This window comes from Podarcis melisellensis (genome assembly GCF_964234715.1).
Source record: "Podarcis melisellensis genome assembly, chromosome: 4".
Lineage (NCBI taxonomy): Eukaryota > Metazoa > Chordata > Lepidosauria > Squamata > Lacertidae > Podarcis > Podarcis melisellensis.
This window is the reverse complement of record NC_138531.1, coordinates 53,233,336-53,255,054: the sequence shown is the minus strand read 5'-3', so window position 1 is coordinate 53,255,054 and position 21,719 is coordinate 53,233,336. Positions and strand designations below refer to the sequence as shown.

The 21,719-nt window shown below is 40.6% G+C and overlaps 1 protein-coding gene across 2 annotated transcripts; it reads left to right on the top strand.

Moving 5' to 3' along the window:
- The first annotated feature begins 655 nt into the window (after nt 1–655).
- On the top strand, nt 656–20,225 carry IFNAR1 (interferon alpha and beta receptor subunit 1). 2 transcript variants are annotated; one of them, XM_081908008.1, is made up of 11 exons: nt 656–823; nt 5,866–5,989; nt 6,671–6,864; nt 8,217–8,371; nt 9,940–10,078; nt 10,454–10,571; nt 11,223–11,422; nt 11,950–12,107; nt 12,693–12,837; nt 13,576–13,727; nt 16,445–20,225. In XM_081908008.1, exons 1-11 carry the CDS (start codon nt 760–762, stop codon nt 16,673–16,675), a joined length of 1,680 nt encoding a protein of 559 aa, XP_081764134.1. In that variant the 5' UTR covers nt 656–759; the 3' UTR covers nt 16,676–20,225. The 2 variants fall into 2 exon arrangements, with proteins under 2 accessions (XP_081764134.1, XP_081764135.1); XM_081908009.1 differs by lacking the exon at nt 656–823 and adding an exon at nt 5,123–5,669.
- The last annotated feature ends 1,494 nt before the right edge of the window (nt 20,226–21,719 follow it).

Here is a 21,719-nt window from a genome sequence, read left to right as displayed (position 1 = left end):
AATAAGAATTGAACTTCATTCAAATTCGAGTCCCGCTCCCTTTCTGCGAAGAGAAACCCCCTATCATATGAAACGCACCGTTGCTGCGTCAAAGGCAGTTAATAATAATAATAATAATAATAATAATAATAATAATAATAATAAATTTATTATTTATACCGCGCCCATCTGGCTGGGCTTCCCCAGCCACTCTGGACAGCTTCCAAAAAAATATTAAAATACTGATACATCAAACATTAAAAGCGTCCCTAAACAGGGCTAGCTTCAGATGTCTTCTAAAAGTCTGATAGTAGTTGTTCTCTTTGACATCTCGTGGGAGGGCGTTCCACAGGGCGGGTGCCACTACCGAAAAGGCTCTCTGCCTGGTCCCCTGTAATTTGGCTTCTCACAGTGAGGGAACCACCAGAAGGCCCTCGGTGCTGGACCTCAGTGTCCGGGCAGAACGATGGGGGTGGAGACGCTCCTTCAGATATACTGGACCGAGGCCGTTTATATGATATCCCCGCCCTTCTCCCCCACCTGCACCCTTCCAAAAGCCCCCAAACCAACTTCCGTCTAACCCACAAAAACGAGGAGGCATCTGCTCTGCTAGGTTTTATCTCTACGAGCTCGAAGAGTCTTGCGCATGCTCCGCGCGGAAGCGCTGCTCCTTGTTGTTGACCGTGTCGCGGTCACGTGGTAGGGGCCGGCTTTGGGGCAAGCGGCGGCAGCGAAAACGTCACTCGGCAGTTGGGACGTCTCGCTCGCCCCGGGCTCGCCATGAAGGCGGCGCGCGCTCTGCTTGTAGCCGTAGCAACGCTGGGAGCGGCGCCTTTCTGCACAGGTGCGTTGGCAGGGCTTTCCTCTGTCTGTGCGCCGCTGCGGCCGAGCCCGCCTTTCCTCGGGACTGAGGACTGGGCGGCGGGACGCCTGTGTGTGTGTGTGTCCCTTTCTCTCTCTCTTCTTCTCTCAGCAAGAGGAACTGAGGGTGGGCGCGGGGGTTCACCTGGGCTCCCCGTTGCTCGTGGGCGACCCTCTTCCTCATCCCTGGGACGGGCGAGGGTCGGCAGCGAAGCTGAGGGCTTTCGGTTTGGTGCAGCCTCGCGTTGCCGGATAGGAAGACGCGCTTCCAGGAAAGGCGGCGCGAGTTCTCTCCGCTCCGAGCGCTGGCACGCGCTGATAATGCAGGGCTTCCAGGAATCGGGCTCGCTTTCCGCTTCGCTTGCGCTCGTAGATTTGCCTGCGGTGGCTTTTGGGGGAAGGGCTGTGGCCCGGGGGAAGAAGACTTGCTTGGAATGCAGAAGGTCCGTCCGTCCCCCTCAACTCCGCTCCCGGAATCTCCAGGCAGGGCTGCCCGAAACCTCGGAGAGCTGACCTGCGTGCTGGTCAGTGTAGCAGACAATACCAGATGAACCAATGACAGCTGCTTGGTGGGATCATACTGGGGGCACGGGTGAAGTAGCATGGGTGGGTAAGTTATGAGGTGTGTTTCATGGAGTTGCTTGCAAAAACGCACAATGCAGTGGTACCTCAGGTTACATACGCTTCAGGTTACAGACTCCGCTAACCCAGAAATAGTGCTTCAGGTTAAGAACTTTGCTTCAGGATGAGAACAGAAATCGTGCTCCGGCGGCGCGGCGGCAGCAGGAGGCCCCATTATCTAAAGTGGAGTTTCAGGTTAAGAACAGTTTCAGGTTAAGAACGGACCTCCGGAACGAATTAAGTACTTAACCCAAGGTACCACTGTAATAGCAAAATAAAATAGGTGCTGAAAATATGGATAGCTATGGGCATACCCTGCTGTATGTTAAACCGCTGTTTCCCTTTGCTGTAGTTAATAGGGTTTTGACCTTTACCACGAGCACAAGATGTGAAGGCTTGTAAGCAGTATTTTTTTTTAAAAAAAAATGTTTAGGGGTACTCTCGTTTTCCTACTCATATTGAAATACTGCCCCTCAATGAGGCCAATCTGAGATTCACAAAATGTTTAGGGGTATGTGTACCCCTGCACACACACACACCCCAGAAAAAAGCGCTGCTTGGAAGTAGTGACATGCATGACAGAAACAGCACTCTATATTTAGTCCTAGAACTTTATCTTCATATGTGTATTTTTGTGAATAGATATTGCACCCTGTTATGATGAGTACATAAGAAAAACCTTGCTGGATCAGACCCAAGGCCTATTTAGCGCAGCATCTTATTTACCACTGTGGCCAACTTGATGTCTATGGCAGTGTTTCCCAACCTCGGCCCTCCAGCTGTTTTTGGACTACAACTCCCATCATACTTAGCGAGCAAGACCAGTGGTTAGGGATGATGGGAAGTGTAGTCCAAAAACAGCTAGAGACGAAAGGTTGGGAAACACTGGTCTATGGGATGCTTTCAGGCAGAACACCTCCCTCATTGGTGTTCTCCTGTGACTAGTGTGCTGCCTCTGATCTTGGAAGCTGTATGGACTCATAATGTAAAACATGCAGAACTTTGAATCCTGCTTTTTAAAACGTGTGTAATATCTTGTTCTGTAGATACTTTTGTATCTATACTATAGCACTTGTGTACCTGCCCCTCCCTAAATATCTGTGATACTACTTCTCCCCTTCAGTGCTCTTCTCAAAACCCACACAACCTTTGCTATATTCACTTAATCCTAATTCCAAAGCAGCCCAAATTTTAAGTGTGTTGGAACTGCATTTGACTGCATTAATCTTCTCTACCCTCAACCCTCCTGGTGTTGTTTTCCCTTATTGTCTGGTTTAAGTTGAAAGCTCCTTGGAACAGGGAGATGCCTGTTTTTCCTTACAACACTTTGTAAGGTGCCATGTATGCTGATGGCACTATATAATGACCAGAAAACATATTAGGACAGGACTGAACTTTCTTGGATCAAGGAGCCCTCTGCATGTCTTGGACTACAACTCCCACTGTCCCTAACCATTGACCATGTTGGCTGGAGCGGATTGGAATTGTAGCCCAAAACATCTAGTTGGCGAAGGCCATTCTATGCATTGGCATGGCCGACTGTAGAATTGTACAGTAATGTCCTCATCTGTGGTATCCTGTAAGGGAAGCTTGACAATTAGGAGCAATACAGCTTTTAAACAGTACTTTGGGATGCTACCTTAAATTCAGGTCAGTCATATGCAGCAAACAATTTTCCAGTGCTTTATTTTTGCATCCCCCCCCCCTTGTATAAACTCTTTAGTAATAATGAATGGATGCCAATTGAAAATGTAATAAGGAAACTTGGCAGTTTCAGTACTTTGGGCATTGTTTACTAATTGCAAGTTAAATAAAAATGCTAGATTAGATCACTCTAATTTCCCAGTGCAAATTATCCTATTAAGATGGCCCTAATTGGAATTGGAAATGTTTCCAGGAAGTTCACATCACAGCTGTAGGTCTTCAGGTTGACTGTGTGAAGAAGCAAACTGATGCAAAAGGGGTAAACCACAGATACTGTTTGTTCCAGCCAAAGTATTAAACCAGTGCATGATCAGTATTTATCTGAGGGAGGCTGCACAGTGTTCCCAGAAGGAACAAGGATTGCACTGCTTGTTCCTGCTTGTGTCTTAGCACATTTAGACGGGAGGGCTAAAGAGGAGTCAGTTTCAATGAATTGGAGAGAGGGTACAGATGTATTTCAGGGTATGGTGTGGATGTAGTAGTAAATTGCAGACATGATTTGCAGTAGCTGCTGGCCGGAAGCAGGAAACAGTCTTAGAATGTTATGGGGAAAGGATTGGAATATAACAATAGAAAAGCATTGTGTCTCTGGGATAAATTCCTGTATAGATCAACCTCAACCATGTTCAGAGAAACATCCTTCCAAATGGTTCAAAAATTGTATTTAACATTTTTGAGACTGTCTTGTATATCTAAAACCTCCTCATCAATCTGTCGGAGACCATGTGGCAAAGTGGAGTTGTTCACCCATATGTGGGAAGACTGGGAGATCTCAGAGATAAATGGAACACCATTACAAAAGACACCAGAACTTGCTTTTTGAAATGTGTTCACTGGAAAAAATCAAGATGTTGTGAGAAACTGGTCAGGTTTTTATTAGTGGCAGCAAGAACTCAGATTGCTAAATACTGGAAAGATTTACAAGGACTTCCCTTATTGAAGTGGCACAAAAAAGTCTGGGAAAATACCGTACCTCTTATGTAAAAGCTGACACAGCAGTTATGGATCACAAGAGGTCACAGGAAGAAAAGTTCTTTTTCAATGTATTGATTTAACTTTATAACAGCAGAATCACACAGCTATTAAAGGTGCAGAAGCCCTGTCCCCTTTTACATCTAGGTGTTCTACTTCCAGCAAGAGTTGTAAAACTAGATGGCATTGGTCCCCTTTTAGGCCTATTCTTTGAATTTTTTCTTTTAAATACATGGATATTGGGTGTGGGTTTTTTTAAAAAATGTGGACTTCATAAATAAGTGAAGTCCAATGTTTCATTAGATCCTTGGTGTATTTCCCCTTTAATGGCATTAAAAAGCTAATTCACTCAAAGTCTTATTTTCTTCTCTGGAATTAGGGGTGAGCAATAAGTTGGTCAAGTTTGCTGATGATATCCAATGATTTAGGATGGTTAAAACAAAAAGGTGTATAGCAAGAGCTCCAAAAAGATCTCTCCAGTCTGGATGAATGGGAATTAAAATGACAAATGCAGTTCAGTGCAAGTAAGTAAAAAGTGATGTATATTAGGACCAAAAAAAATCCAGCTTCACAGATATACTGATGAGACCTGGCCAGTGACTGACCAGGAAATGGATGTTGTAGGTTGTGGTGGATAATGTGATAGAAATGCTGACTCAATGTACAGCTGCTGTGAAAAAGGTGAGCTTCATGTTAGAGATCATTAGGAAAGAGTCAAAAAACAAATACTGTAAATAACATATTTTCTTCATACAAATCTCTTGGAATAAGGTATGCCAGAATTGTGGAATTTTGTGTGCTCTGTGGAGAAATACCGTATTTTTTGCTCTATAAGACTCACTTTTCCCCTCCTAAAAAGTAAGGGGAAATGTGTGTGCGTCTTATGGAGTGTATGCAGGCTGCACAGCTATCCCAGAAGCCAGAACAGCAAGAGGGATCGCTGCGCAGCGATCCCTCTTGTTCTGGCTTCTGAGATTCAGAATATTTTTTTTCTTGTTTTCCTCCTCCAAAAACTAGGTGCGTCTTATGGTCTGGTGCGTCTTATAGAGCGAAAAATACGGCAATTATCTGGTCCTAGCTGTGCAGGCCAAAGTGAACAGATGTGTGGGACCTCCCACCTGCAAATCACTTGATGTCCCAATGATGGCAGATGATTGGGTGCTTTGAAGTCTAGTAGTTGGGACCTCAAAGCACCACAAAGGGCCTGCAGATATCCTGCATAATACTTTAAAGTGCCTGAGGCTTTAGTAGAGCTAAAGTCTGCTTTCTGTAGGCATCAGCTTCAAGACCTAGTTTCCCAAGCTGTACATGTCATAATAATAGGCTTCAAATTGCACAATACTGCTGAAAAAGCAAGTGCACATTTGCACGGGTGTGCTTTAAACTGTTCTGATGACTTTTGCTGGAGCAAACATTAAAAACTGACTACTTCCTCAGAAGACTTGAATAGAAAGTACCTTGTCCAGAAAACATAAGAATCAGAAATGTTGCCAATATTATGCCACCTCAACACAGGGTTACTCTGAAAGAAGGTAAGGAAATCTCCATATTTCACTTCCTTTTCTGCAGATGTTTATGATCTGCTTACTTGCATTTCATGTCTGTTTCCTGTTGCTCTCTTACTAAGTTCTTCAGTAAAGTGCAGAAGGTGGTTAATGGCACACTGCATGCAGTTGTGTCTGTTATAGCCTTGACATAATTCTTTTCATTTTTCAAAAATATCCATAGGGTTGACATGTTTGGAACCACCTCAGAACGTTACAGTTTTCATTGTTGATACGAACATCACTCTGAAATGGCTCTGGAATAATTCATGTGGCCTCAATGGGACCTTTTCAGTTCAGTACCAAAGGTAAGTTCTCAGTTGTGCTGTGACTCACATCAAAGACTTATAACAGAGACTTTTGAAATGTTGCTGGAGCTTTTCTTCAGTATGTGAGTTCCGTCCTAGTCCACGAGTTGCTGTATCTGCCAAAGAAAATGTTTACAAGACACCAGATAGACAGAACAGCCAGTTGTGCCTGTTGGAGGGTTAAAACTGCAAATGCTATGATGTAGCATATATTTTGGACCTATCCCAAAATTAGAAAATTCTAGAAAGACGTAGCAATAGAAATTGAAGCAATAACTGGATTTACTTTACCCACAGATCCTCTAATTTTGCTATTTGGATATGTTAAAGAAATTGTACTAATAGAAGACATGGGATTAATGCAACATCTCTTAACTACTGCCAAAATTATTATTTGTTAAAATTGGCAGGGGCAGGGGACGGACGGAATGAGAATACCATCCATGAACGAGTGGACAACTAAAATCAGGAGCATATATATATAGCTCGGCCTATGTATATGTTGAGAACTACACAGCAAAAAGACTGATACTGATGAATTGGAAAAATAAAAATGTGGCTCCCTTTTTTTTGCATTCCGGGTGCTGTGGATCAAAATTGAAATGACTTTTACACAAAGATACTGTAAGGAATGCTTACTGATCGATAATGTCTGAGGACTGCTTTACTTTTTTCTTTCAGTGAATCAGACAGTGAAGAGAGCAATGCTGAAAGCTGGTCACTTATTCCCGAGTGTCAGGCTGTAAGAATCACAGAATGTGACCTTTCATCAGCTATAACAGACTATTTTCAGCTTTATAATGTGAGCGTAAGAGTAGACACAGGAGAAGAGCACTCTTCCTGGGCTTATTTAGTATTTTCTCCTTATACAGAAGGTATGAATGTGTGCCTAGTTTATTCAAGTTACGCTTTATGCAGTTGTTAAATATGGGACAGGTAACCAGTTGCAAATGCCTAGTTGTTTCATTATCTGACTTCCAGATACCAAACTGTTCCTCTCTGAGGCTTACTCCCTAGTAAGTGTGTTTAGGATCACAGCCTCCATCCACTGAAGGTGGCAAACAGTGGCTGTTCAGAATTATGGGTTGTTTTTTAAAGTGAAGGAATATCTTCTCATAGAGGAGAGTGGCACACAATTGAGTTCTGTTTTAAAGTCCAGGGTCGGGTGGGGGAACTCATTGCTGCCCAAAAGGTTGAGAAACACTGGTGTGAAATGTTATTTTTCACTGTGAACAATAATGAGCAAATTCCAACTTCACAGTATTGGTTGCTTCATAGTTCATTGAATAGAGTATTAGTTTCAAATTTCGGCTGTGGTGTTAGCATTCCAAGCAGTGCTGGGTGGCTTTGACTAGCCACCCTTTTAATTCTCTACAATGCCCCAGAGTGGTGCTAGGTCAAGTTGTGGGAAATTAAAAAGCTAGGTGCAGCCACCACCTGACGCTGCTCAGTCTTGGGGCCCTGACAGCCGCCCAAGAATGCTAGACGCTGATGCTAATCCTGCTTCCACTCTCCTTTCCTGTCTGTTGTGGTGGAGGGGTGGGATTAGAATCACGCCAGCTGCAGGAGGTAGGAGGGAAGGTGAGCAAGGAGTTTATTGTTTCTTTGCCTCCATAGGGCCAAACTAGAGGTGACATATGCTATGTAATATGCACTCGTGTAATTGTTGGGGGAGCTGGAGTGCATCTGTGGCACACAGGGAGGGTACTTACTCTTTGACCGTGCTATGGTCCCTGTTAGAATGAGACACAGCTACCTCACACCTGCTGTTCACAATGGAATAAAAATTCTCATTGTGTATAACCTGCAAGGAGGGGCCCAGTTTCAACTGGGACTGGCAGGGGCAAAAGTTAAAGCCCCTCTCTCTTCCTACCACTGTCACGGTCTAGTTTTTCTATTCCCCCTGCAGGGAATAGAAAAAACAGCTATGCAAGAGTGAACTTTGTGGCAAACATCACTTAGGGAATTTTTTAATATTTAATGCAGTGTTGTTTTTAACACGCGATTGGGAGCCACCCAAAGTGGCTGGGGAAACTCAGCCAGATGGGGGCAGGGTATAAATAATAAATTATTATTATTACTATTATGACTATTATGACTATTATTATTGTGGTTGGGAGCAGAGTCACTATAATCAGAATGTATGCTGCTTCATCAAAAGCACTATGAATATGAATAGTACAAAGTTTTAAGTGTACTTAAGTTATGTTGTTATCTTGGTCTGCAGCCCAAGTCGGTCCCCCAAGAGTTCAGTTAGAATCAATATATGGAGGAGATGTGAAAATCATCATTTTCAGTCCTGAAGCAAACCAGCAAAGAAAAATGTGGGACCTGTCTCTAAGCTACGAGCTAACTATCTGGAAAAACTCATCCTATCCTCAGGTGCTAAATTTCTCTACACTTAAGATTTGCTTTGTTTGCAGAAATATTCCTTCACATTTAAATCATGTGTTACATGTATTCACTTCCAGAGCAAAAAATGCTAAATATCTAAAACTGCACTCCTATGACCATTTATTTAGAAATCCCATGGAACTCCATAGTGCTTTCGCTAGCCTGCAAAATCACATGGTAGTGGTTCAGTTTGTGTTGAGAGCTCTTTGCCAGTATCTCAGCTTACTTGTGTAACCTAAATGCATGAGATGCTTAGTTGCTTGCTTTCAGCTTTAGAGGTGCCAGGAAGTAGAATACAGGCTCAAATTCAAACATGTGAGCAGCTCCCCAACAGGATCTAGATCTGTTTACATCTGGCAAGGAATTAAACCTTATATCAAAATGGATGAACAGAATTCCATAGTATAAATAACACTAGAAATAATAAATGTAGCGTTTTATGTGCATATCCTATTGCATGTTATGTTTAAACCAATATTATTATTACTCTTTATTAAATTTATATACCACAGGGCAGTTTACAGTATAAAAACACACAACATAATAACAAATGAAACAATAACACCCCTCAACACACACTCACTTTAAAAGGCTATACTGTAGATTGTTTAATTAGCCAAAGGCCTGGGGAAAATGTTTTTTTTTTTCTGGTGCCTAAAGATATGTAATGAAGGCGCCAGGCAAGCCTCCCTGAGGAGAGCATTCCACAGACCGGGAGCCACTGCAGGGTATTGCCATCCTCCAGACCTGATCACAGGGTTTGTGTCAGTTCATATGGAGAGAAGTGGTCCTCGAGGTATTGTGATCCTGAACTGTTTAAGGCTTTATAGGTCAAAACCAGAACTTCAAATTGGACCAAGAAGCTAATTGACAGTCTGCAGTTGGGCAGTCTGCAGTTGTTGTATGCTCAGACCATTTGGCCCTGATGAGCCTTTGTTGTACAGATTATCTTCCTGATAGTAAGATTTTTTAAATACAATATAGTGATGGATTTCATTGCAGAAACAGAAAAACTGAAAAAGAAGCTCTGTCTTACGCACAATGGTGCCATTTTTATGTTGTGGATAAAATTTGACCTAAGCAGATACTCACTTTGCTGAGTATAGTAAAACAGAGGTGGCAGACCAACATGTTTTAAGCTGGATCTCTTTGCATCCCAAGTCCTTTAACTGGCATTGAATGATTGAGCATGCTTTTAAAATGTTCAAATAATAATAATATTATAATAATTTATTCCCCGCCCTTCTGGCTGGGTTTCCCCAGTCACTCTGGGCGGCTTCCAACAAAATTTTAAGATACCATAGTCTATTACACATTAAAAGCTTCCCTAAACAAAGCTGCCTTCAGATACATAATAAAATACAATCTGTTCATTCAAGCTATAGATGTCATACTGTATATCTGTCTTTCTGAAATAATGATACCAATATTAGTATTGTTGATCCAATAAAAGATTACTTTAACTTAGCGTTTTTTTCTGGATTCACATAAAAATAACTGCCCATTGAAGTAATCAACAATCGTAATATGTTACATGCAACTGTCTGTTTCTGCAGGAAAAAATCCAGGATATTTTTCCAGGACAAAGCATTCAAGACCTTGAGCCAGAGACTGCTTACTGCATGAAGGTTAAAGTACATATGGTTGATCACAATGCTTTCAATAGTCCAGAAACCTGTATACAGACACCAAAAGGTAATTATTTTCTATTGATTTTAACAATTCAAATTTGTTCTAGTGTGCTGGGCGGGGAATAAATCTCCTTGAAGTGGGTATTCTGTGGCTAGAATCAAGCAGGGTGCTTCTTGTGCTTCCACAAGCACCTTATCCCTGCTTTTTGTTTGTAAAGAACATGTCTTGCATAATATTAGTGGCATTTATTTGTATAATATGGTATATGTATATGCCCTGGGCATGGTTTGGTGAGCAACTCCTGAGTTTCAGAAGCTTCGTGACATTTTGGTCCTGGCCTCTTTATAGGATTGGAGTTCCAAACTATTGACGTGTAACATTGTTCATGAACCTAACTGGATGGATTGTTTGTAATTTTTTCTTTCCTCCTTTTTATAGCTTGGGCTGGTCTGCCTCGTCCTGAAAAGCTCCAGGTTCACGCACTGAATACAAACTTCGTTTTGCATTGGGATAATATGTATGATGGAAATGTGAGCTTCATTGTACAGTTTCTCAAGTAAGAATCCTTGCCACGCCTGTCTTCAGTCTTAGCTTTTTACATTCCATCTAATTTATGATTAAAAAGCAAGCCTGATAGGTAACTTAAGGAGGTTGTGAAGCTTTGAGCAGGAGCACTTGAGAAAATGAGCAATCTGATTGGACCAGCTTGCAAACCATTATCTGATGTGTGAGGAGCTTAATCCTGCTTGGATGGTATCTCTCCCCCATCCCCAAGGGCCAATTTTCACAGGTATGTGGGTCAACCTACCTGCCAAGCACATGATGTCAGTATGATACTAGAGGATAGGCAGGTGGGCTCCACCACAGGGGACCAATAGGCCAAAAAGGTTCACCGCTATGGGCTATATTTCTGAGGGGTTATCCTTCCATTGCATGGGATGGAACTCTGCAAACCAAAGGATTCAAGCAGGTCATTGATTGGGTGAAGTATGTGGTGGTTACTTGCTGTCCCTTCTATGAAAAGATGACATATTAAATTGTCAATTGTGTCAGATCAATTTGACAGCCAAGTCTGATTAACCCTGCTATCCCATGCAGCTCACATGAGGCTAAGTGGAGCTAACATTCAAGTAAACATCAACAGTTAGGAACTGTCTGCTGATACAGGTATTGTACTTATTTAATCAACCTTCTGTTGTTCTTATAGTGGTTTTGAAGCACAGACGTCTCATGATATCTCAAAAAACTGGCGTAGTGTATCTGGATGTGAACGCATTACAACCAAATACTGTGATTTATCACGTTCCGTCAACTTCATTGGAATTTACTATCTCCAAGTACAGGCTGTGAATAGCCATAGTAAATCACCTTGGTCTAAAATGCTAAAATTTGAGCCTATAGAAGACAGTAAGTGTCACCTTCTTCTGATATGCGTTATCATTTATAGGTGCCGCTTTTTGTGTATGTATTTGTTAATTTTTGCAATCTTGTACAGCAGCCTATACATCATCACATTGTTACATTTTCTTCTTGTATGGTTAGAAAAAATTAAGACCTTCACAACTTATAGCTCACAACAGTTTGAAAGTTCAGCAAGCTCTACTGCTGTGCAACCTCTTGTGTACCACAATGGCACCAGGGCCATTGAAATGAACTGGAGTTACCTATCACTAGTTCCTGGTGGCTGCTTGCTAAAACTCCCAGATGTCCTCAAAAATATGTGTTTTGATTTAGAACTTGCCCCCAGAACCAATAGCAACAACAGTGTGTATATATGTTGCAACTTAACATACCACAGTATCACAATTTCCATCAGTTACATTTTACTGAAGCAGAGATTTTGCCTTGTGCTTGAGCTTTAGCTATAGCATTATATTGCAACATGTTTTGTTGAATTCAAATGTTTTAACACATTGTATAACATTGTTTTTAAGCTAAACTGGGCCCACCAGATGTCAAGATTAATGCCAGTGAAAATTCACTTAACATTTTCATTACTGCTCCGGGAGAATCTGAAAAAAATCCGATGAGTAAACACTATAAGTTGATTTACCAAGGTTGGTACTGGGCAGACTCTTCACCACAAGACAAGGTAATGTATTTTGGGGTTTTTTTTAAAAAATAAAACATAGATAAAAGCATGTATTTAAAAATTGACTCATAATGTAGCCCTCCTGTTCTTTCTCTAGGCCATCTATAACCCCTTCAGGTTTATGCTGAATATGGTTTCTCTGGCTAGCTAGTTCCATGTCAAATGTGCCTGTATGTAGTGAAGTGCTTCAGCATCATATGAAATACTAGACACACACTGTCCCAAATGCGCTGAGGGGTGCCCATCTGACACAGATAGCTAATCTCTGGCTAATCCTACAGGTGTCTGAGATTGAAAGAATGCATAGCTCAGCAACATACAACAACCAGGCCTGCTGCAACTGGTTGGAGTAGTCATAGGCACTAAGGTTCTAAGGATCAGTGCCCCACGGGCACCTGTCAGTTGTTGCCAAGCCCTGGGCTGCATGTTTTCTTGACCCTCAGTACAGTATACCTGGAATTTGCAGAGCCTATAGTACAGCCATTACAACTTGCACCCAAAGTCAGAATGTCAGTCTTCAAGCTTTGTTTTCAATAAGTGCTTGCTCTGGTTTACATTGTTATGTATTTTGTTGTTGTTGTACAGAAGAAACTGGAAAATAAATCTTCACAATTTATAATCCCAGGCTTGAGCTTTTCTACTGTATACTGCCTAAAAGTACAAGCATTTGCTCCAGCGTATAATAAAAGTAGCGAGTTTAGCAGTGAGACATGCACTAAAACTGCCAAAGGTATGAAATACTTATTTTTAGTGATTTTTTAAAAAAATGATACATTGCTTTGTATTAAAAAAAAATTCTAAAGTGATGTGTTTTTCTGAAATTCTATGTTGTACAAAAAAACAATTCTGTATAAAACCATAAAACAGGAGTATGTATACAATCCAATCTCTTGGTTGTATATGCAGGCAACATCACCAATTTTTAACGTTTGGTTTAGAATATATTAACCTTGACTCATGTTTGATTATTAGTGGTATTATTACCACTAGTGGTAAGATTTATACCCTGCCCTTATTACATTATCAATACAGATTATGTATATAACTATATGAAGAATAGAACACAAATTTGTAAGCTTAGTTCAAGTAACTGAACAGAAGTTAATTGTAAACTAAGATTGGCACATTGGGATAATTATGAAAAATATCCCAAAAGCATGTACTTTTTATTTAACATGGAATGTTTACAAAGAAAGATTTACAAGGAAAGGTATCTTATATGTAAAGCATGCATAAAACCATTTTTACTTTTACTGGAATCAATTTAATTTTTGAGGTTTTGTATAGGGAAGAGAGAGCAAGTGCGCTATATCTCCATCTCTCCCCCCTTCACAAAATCTTTTCTCGCCACAACAACTTTCCAAGTGCCATAAGTTTAAGTTGCTGGCTTTAAAAATAAGCTTAAGAAAGTGGTTATTGCAGAAGTTTTTTCAATATATAACTCATTTTAATTCCTTTTTCTTTGCAGGAAAATCTTTATATCCAATCATTTTTAAAGTCTTTGGAATTACTCTTGGTGTTTTTGTTTCAATAGTGGTCTTAATTGGTGTTATATATTATATACGCAAGCAGATCAAATATGCATTCTTTCCATCATGTCACCCTCCACTGATCATAGAGGTATGTATATATGGCTTTTATTACTTTGCTATTTGCAGTAGTAAAATTATAGGACAAGTATTCTAGAAATCACATCATGGGTGCTTATTATGTATGCAGTGCTTACAATAAGCATACATTTGCCATTTACAGAGAGAGAAAGAGAATGCGTGAACTGAGATATTCCCAGTGTTCTTCTTAACAGATAGGTTGTTGCAGGCTCAAAAATGGCATGCGTGTACCTGGAGTTCCTCTTCATGCAAGGAGCTCTGGACTGGGGTGTATATATTGCATTACCCTTGAATATATTGTGTAGTGCATCTGCCTGACATATTACTTGGGACATCCTATAGATCTAATGGTGGGTATAGAAATGGCATTTTTATTATATCTTGCTGTGTATAACATCCAATAGCAGCTGGCGTGGCTGTGCTGTTTTCTCATCTCACCGAATGTGAAAGTTGACTTGCCCTTACTGAGACAGAGAGGAGCAAGGCAGCAGGTATGTGGTGCAGGCACAGTGCAGACACAGCAGCAGAAGCATCGGATTGGTTCCACTGCAGCACCAACACTGCACAGGGATCCTGCTGCCTTGCTCTTCTCCCTCTATTGACTACAGTGGGTCTACTCTATGAATAACATCGGATATCACACAATGCATTCAATAATGTATTTACAGCATGAGTGCAGAACTTCCGGCCCATAGGTGTTTTCATTATTTAAATGTACATGTCGACCTTCCTTCTAAAGTAGCCTGGAGCCATAAACACACAATGATAAAACTTTCCAGACAGATCATATGGAAAAACTTTTCACATAGTTGTCTCTGAAAAACTTGCTTCTCATGTAAAGTTCTGAGTAGTGATGCTGAGCCTGAGGACTTTGCTGTTATGTAGTGGACCTCTTTCTTGTATAGGAATAAACATCAAAATAGACCCATTATTCTTGACAAATAGGATTTTTTTGGGGAAATACTTTAGACATTTTGTTAATGCACTTGTCCATCCTGTATAACACCCCCTACCCTGGATTTAGACTCCTTACATTATTTTAGTTTTTCCTCTTTTGTTTAATGTATAATAACAATAGTTAATAATAATAATAATAATAATAATAATAATAATAATAATAATAATAATAATAATTTATTATTTGTACCCCGCCCATCTGGCTGGGTTTCCCCAGCCACTCTGGGCGGCTTCCAACAGAGATGAACAATACACTAAAATGTCACATATTAAAAACTTCCCTAAACAGGGCTGCCTTCAGATGTCTTCTGAATGTCAGGTAGTTGTTTATCGCTTTGACATCTGATGGGAGGGCATTCCACAGGGCGGGCGCCACTACCGAGAAGGCCCTCTGCCTGGTTCCCTGTAACTTGGCCTCTCGCAGTGAGGGAACCGCCAGGAGGCCCTCGGAGCTGGACCTCAGTGTCCGGGCAGAACGAATAATAAATAATAAACAATAATTGGCCTAATTACTGGCATAGGTGCCAGTTTTGCCTGCAAGGTGACCCCCCCAATTATACCCACCTCTCTCATACCTGAAATCTTATGTGATATCAGGTGAGGGGCAGGTGGAAATGTGGCTGTCAGTGCATAATCATAGAATCTTAGAGTTAGAAGGGACCCCAGGGGTCATCTAGTCCAACCCCCTGCAATGCAAGAAACTCAGCTAAAGCATCCATGACAGATGGCCATCCAACCTCTGCTTAAAAACCTCCAAGGAAGGAGAGTCCACCACCTCCTGAGGGAGCCTTAAAGGGTACTTCCAGTTGCACATCAGGGATTGAAAGTAAACCTCTCTTGCCAATCAGCAGATAGGCACTGATCTCAAGCTCCCTGGGAACAGCTACACCAATCTTTGAAAAGGCTTGCAAAAGAGCCTTGCTCAGCGCAACAGCCTATTACCTGCTGTCACTGTGACTTTGGGTGATTGCCGGGTGGGCATCCTGGCTGTTGGTACGTCAGAAGGCTTTCCCAAGGAATCAGCACTTGAGTAATAATGCACCTGGCTGTTGCCAATTTAGTCAATGGGCTACAAGCTGAAACCAGATTCATCCTTCACCACATAGCAGTCAGCATGTACAGTCTTGCATTGCAGCCTGAGCACAACTCTTTCCTGTACTAATTCCTTTTGCCTCCAATGTGTCTCTTTACCACTACTTCTCTCTTGAAAGAAGCAGCTGCTTCTTGAAAGAAGCAGCTGTTACCAGAAACAGAAGCTGCACAGTTAACTTCCCCATCTCCCACTAGGACATCTAGGAGAGCTTAACTTGTATACTGATGTTACAAAATTCTGTGTATCACCTTCCTGCATCTAACTGATTGTCCACATCTCTACTTGTGTCATATCAGTGACTGGAGGGGTACGGGGAGGTGCCAAATATTATGACATCAGGGCACAAGTTAGGAGCCATTATGGATGGGGAAGCAGAAGCTAAATATGTGGGTACAAACTTTGGTGTGGGCAGCCATGCATTAGACATAATGTGTACCGTAGTTCTAAACCGCTTGTTCCTAGATCTCAGACTGTATTCTAATGACTGGTGTTGCCTGTTTAATGCTTCAGAGCAGGGGTTTTATTATCGTTTTCAGTGTTTCATATGCCAACCATAACCCCCTCCTTAATAAATATTAATAGTACATTATTCTAACCAAACACAACAGCTTTCTATAGCGCCCTATATGTAGACATCAGTAATTCACATTACTTTCTGTGTACTTTCCCACCTGCAGAACATTGAAGGAAAAGATTTGCGCAGTTCCTACTTGCTAACTTCAGAAGAGCCAACAGAAAATTGTGTTGTCATAGCTGACAGTAGCATTATAAATGAAGTTGATCTGACCGACTTTAAAGACCAGAAAGAGTTGGAAGAGATCAGCCAAGACTCAGGAAACTATTCCAATGATGATGGTATCTCTAGGACTAAAGACTCTCATTTAATCCAAGAACAGAAAGCAGAATAACTCTGTAAAATAATGAGTAGAAGCCATTATTATGGGTAGATGAGGGGGGTGCATAAATAACAACTTGCAATTTATGCATCTTGCTGTTAGCTTCCATATAAGAAAGACTTTGTGCCAAGACATGACCTGACAACTGGTTCTTGCACCATAGATTTTGAGTGTTGTGTATTGCTATTGGCACAAAGGCTCAGGTATGGAGAACACTTGATTTCACTACCAAAATGTTTACTTCATTTTGACGGGAAGCTGGTGCTTAAATGGAAGTTTACAAACATGTAATATATGTTTGTGTGTGAGTGTGTATGTTAAATACAAAAAACATCCTAAGACAATCCTAAAGCTAGACTTTACCACTGTGGGTGCTGTGTTGGTTGATAAAGCATAAATAACTGTGAGGATTACTGCACATCTATAGGTTACAGCAGAGTAACACAGACTACATCAGTTTCGAAATGTACTGACAGGATGGCTTTTCACAGGGAAATAATTTTTGCTATAACCAAACGCATGAAAATATTGTTACCATGTTGTTGACTTTAGGTGACTGACAGAGCACAGTCTTAACACAATGCCTTCTCTGTGTTGTATTTCATTGTTTATGTGACCTTATTCAAGATCACATATAGTTTAGCCAGTATTAGTTTATACCAAGTATTCAAAACAGATAAAGGGTTTCAGCCATGTGGATACTTTGGAGAGTAAGTGTAAAATGTATTTCTCTCAATGGTGGTTGCACTTGCTATATTGAACAGCCTTCCTTCAGAATTTAGACATTTTGTTTGCCGTATGTTAAAACATGTTGCCTGACCATTAGTGTATTTCAGTTTTAATGCAAATAAAGCAAACTCATTTTGAGAAAGGTTTTTTAAAGAAAAAGAAAAAGTCTTACCTACAATTTAGTTGTAATAAAAAGTACAAAAAATCTTAGGAACTAAGCCTTGGAGAATCAAAAAAGTCAAATGGTAATTAGGGGGTCACCAATAAATACTTGATTTGGAGCAAGGAAATCACTAGCCAACTCTCAAAAAGTTAAGATTTTTTTTTAGAATGAGCAGAGACATCCCTAGTTAAATTACTTTCTGGGAACTAGTGTAGTTTTTACTGTGATTTCTTCATTTAGTCCTTGCCAACCAGGGAAACAAACTGCAACTACTGACCAGGCCTTCAGTATTTCTCAGAATATATTTACTTTCTAACGTGTTTCCTTTTTATAGGATGATGAAAATAAATATATACTTGGGGGAAAATGGAAACACAATGTTTGTGAACAAGATGGATTTGTTCTGATAACTACTCTCACTAGCATCCTCCAATCGCAATGTGAGAAATGAAAGCATTTTCACTCGAATTAAGAGTGTGCCCAAATTTAGTTTGTCTGTATAGGTGTCTAGCAAGCTAATGCTTATGAGAATGTGTGACTGCAATTGTTGCAATCCATTGCTACTGTTATTTCAATTAGTTTGTGCAGTTCAGTTTCACAATTCACCGTCTTGTTTAGAAGTGTCCAAATGGTAGCATAGTATTGTTTATTCAGTGTTAACACACCAGTGTACTTAGCCCGATCAGTGTACTTAGACCCTGTTTTTGCTGAAATGTGAGTTCCTAAGGCACAGTTATCATCTGTGTCATCTGGCTGTTCTTCTGAGTAGATGGCTAGCTGATGTGGGAAGTAGAGAAAATGTTTACAAAGCACAATCTCCATTTACCAGTAGAGCGGGACAAAAAGGGGTCCGCACAATGCTTAGGTGCAGGCCCTCATTTAGCTTTATGTTTGATTTGGGGGGATGTGTGTACAAGCAGCATTGCAACAGGTCACCTACCCAGCATATTATCACCCAACTGCCTTGGTAAAAAACAAAACAAAAATGCCTTTGTGTAAATAGTTGTTTTTTTAAAGTGAAGTGTGTACGATGATTGTATTGCAATATTAACTGTTGCTGATAGTTAATGGAAACTAAATTAGGTGACCTTGGAAGGTCAGAATGTAAGTGAGTGGGTGGGTGGGTGGGTGGGTGAGAGAGAGAAAGAATTTGGCACACCTGCACCATCTGTTTTCAGGTAGACGTCTCCTTTCCACATATTATTTGGTTTAATGTGGAGACAGGGGCTTGATATGTTTTCTAGAATGTATGAAGGGCTGGGGAAGCAAGTATATGCTCAGATATGTTTATATGTGAAATAACTCAGTGTTCTGACTATGGATGTCAGGTAATTCCAACAGAAGCAGGAGTGGAAATTGCCAGTTTGCTTTTTTGTCCCCTGTCCAGAACAGAAATCAATCCAGCAATCAATGTTCACTGTTGTTGCTGTTTCAGTCCACAGATGATATATACTTTATCACTGTTTTTCCTATTTACATGGCATTTCTTTTACATTGAACTGAATAGTCTGGAATAACATAATAAGATCAGAATTGCATTCAGAGCAGACAGCAAAACAAGTAACAGCGGAATGAATGAACAAATCTTTATCTGCATCAGCCACAGGAATAAAACAAACAAAATGCAGTATACAGAGGATAAAGGTAAAAAAAATCAGTTATATAAACATTTTTTTGGGATTTGGATCAATAGTCAAATAGTGGATCTTATTCTAATTGCCCTGGCTAAGAACCTTGCAGCCTTTGCTGTCACTTGCTCCTCTTGGTCTGCTAAGAGAAAGGAGACTGGCAGTGGTTGGGAGACCTGGAATGGATAATAATAGAGGGGTGATAACCTCACTCCTCAAATCAAGTAACAGCAGAAGCCTAACTTCAGCACTGCATGTGATGAACATGTTCTGAAGGGAGCATCCTGAAATGTTCCTGTCAAAAGTAAGGATGTAAGGAGTCAGCCATTTCCATCCTGTCTTCAGTTCATTGAAATCAATGCTTTTCCCATTCTGCTACATTTCAGCTTTCGCTAAAACCTATCTTCATCTCGCTAACCACTATGGCCAAAACTAATGTAATTAATTAGGTCATTGATTATGTAATCAATTTCAGTGGAAGGAAAAGGTCAAAAACAATTCGGAAAATAACATAGTTATTTACATAATGTTTGCCGATTAAGAAAAGAACAATAGCAAACATAACTCATACTCACATTTCTGTTACTGACCAACAAACATGCAACTTGCAGCAATTTCTGCTTCCACTTCTGTTTCTGGTGGAATTCTCAGACAACCCTAGTGTAAAGGGCTCACTTGTGTTCTGGCATGTATGTCAACAGGATCTTATTTCTGTTGTGTTACTAGGGTTGCACTATCGACCAAGAAACTATAATGCCTAAACCAAGTTTCCCATGCTTAATTTAATCCTAAAGATGCTGATATGTAGTGCCTTTTAAAGTTAAAAAGTGTGAAGTCCTTCAGTCCTGATTTGTATGGTACTCTAGTCTTTATTTAATCTACTCCATCATAGCAAAGCATATTTATTCATACTTCCTCGTATTGAACTCAATGGGACTTGAGTCTGAGAAGGCATTTGTAACACTGTGCTGTATCCCCACCCCCACTCTGTGTCTTTCTTACTTGTTGGGTTTATAGTTATCTCAGGACTTAAAACAGGAAATACATCAGATTTGAAACCAACTTGCTGTAATAACTAAATCCACATGATGCATGACTCATACTCTCACCTATCCATAGATGCTGTTATGACAAGCAACAATCAATGCTATTCCTCTGCACACATAGCTGATTATTTTTTATGTTTCCATGTATTGGTACTTTGTGGACATTGTATTGCATTTACATGTGGAGTGGGACTCCTCTGCAGTGTCCTTAAGTTCAGTGAACAATTGTATCCGATTGTGAGGATAAAGAGATCTAAAGATGTACTGTTAAAATGTATAAATATAACATATTAAGACTCTGTGTTTTTTTTTTACCCTAGTGGAATTTTTATCCTGTTACACTTTTCTATTATGGCACTTAAGAGGCCAACTTTGTAGGAGTTTTATTTATAAGGAAATTTGTGTTGATAAATAAAGAAATAATGCCAGATACAACCGATTCTGCTCTGATCTTTGTTCCAGGCAACCGGGCCGTTGTAACTTGATCAACATATGTGACACAATCTCTCATAGTTGAAATTTAAAATCAGCCTGTACCAGGAAATGAGATTATGCTTCTTGTTTGCCTGGATGGAGAATAGAGAGGGATGTGCAAGTATGTTTACACCTGTCCCATCCACTTTTGGTCCTCATCTAGTGCACCACTGGCCTATGCCTCTAGAAGGTTGTCTATAAGAGAATGTAGCATTTGGGCTACATTCCCCACCCCCTGGTCTATACCTATAGTATGAACATATAATGCAACTTCTCAGGTTATACCACAAGTCCCAGGAAAAAGCTACCCTAGAACCATTCTCTAGGCTAGTTTGGAGAAGCAAACACATCCTGCCCTGCTTGTAGTCTGGGGCTTCTCAACAATCCCAGAAAAGCGTTATCACAGGTTTTTGTTGTATATGTAGCCTGAAACTGCCAACAGTAAGAGTGATGATCTTGTAGCACAGCAAAACTACGTAGATTTTTAGCTCCTCAGGATGGACAAATGCATTGTGGCAGAATCTGACATTGCACATACGGTGAGACATAGGAAAAAGTTACACAAAGCATGAGCACATCCATGTCAACGTGACCATAACCATCGCCTTGCACTAGGACAATAACTAAAGTGTTACAGTGGAATACAAATATGAAAAACCTACACCGAGTAGACAAAACCGGGCTGTCTTGTAGAATATGTGTTACAATGACACAAAAAGGGAAAGAGAATGGAAAACCTTGAAACAGAAGCTGGGATCAGGAGGATGGGTTGAACAGTTGAAATGAAAGAGGATGGGGGCAAGAGACAGGACTCCTCCTTTCAGTTCCTATCCTCTCAAGTAAACCTCCGTTTCAATATAATAAAATGATAATTTGCAAGGTCCATCTTCTGCTCACTCCTGAATGTTCTGTGTCCAAGAGACAAAGGTTCCTCTGCTGGGCTCACCTCTCCAGGCTCACTCCCCGCCCCAGTAGAGACACCCCGCCCCATTTTTTATGACAGTCTCTGCAACAGC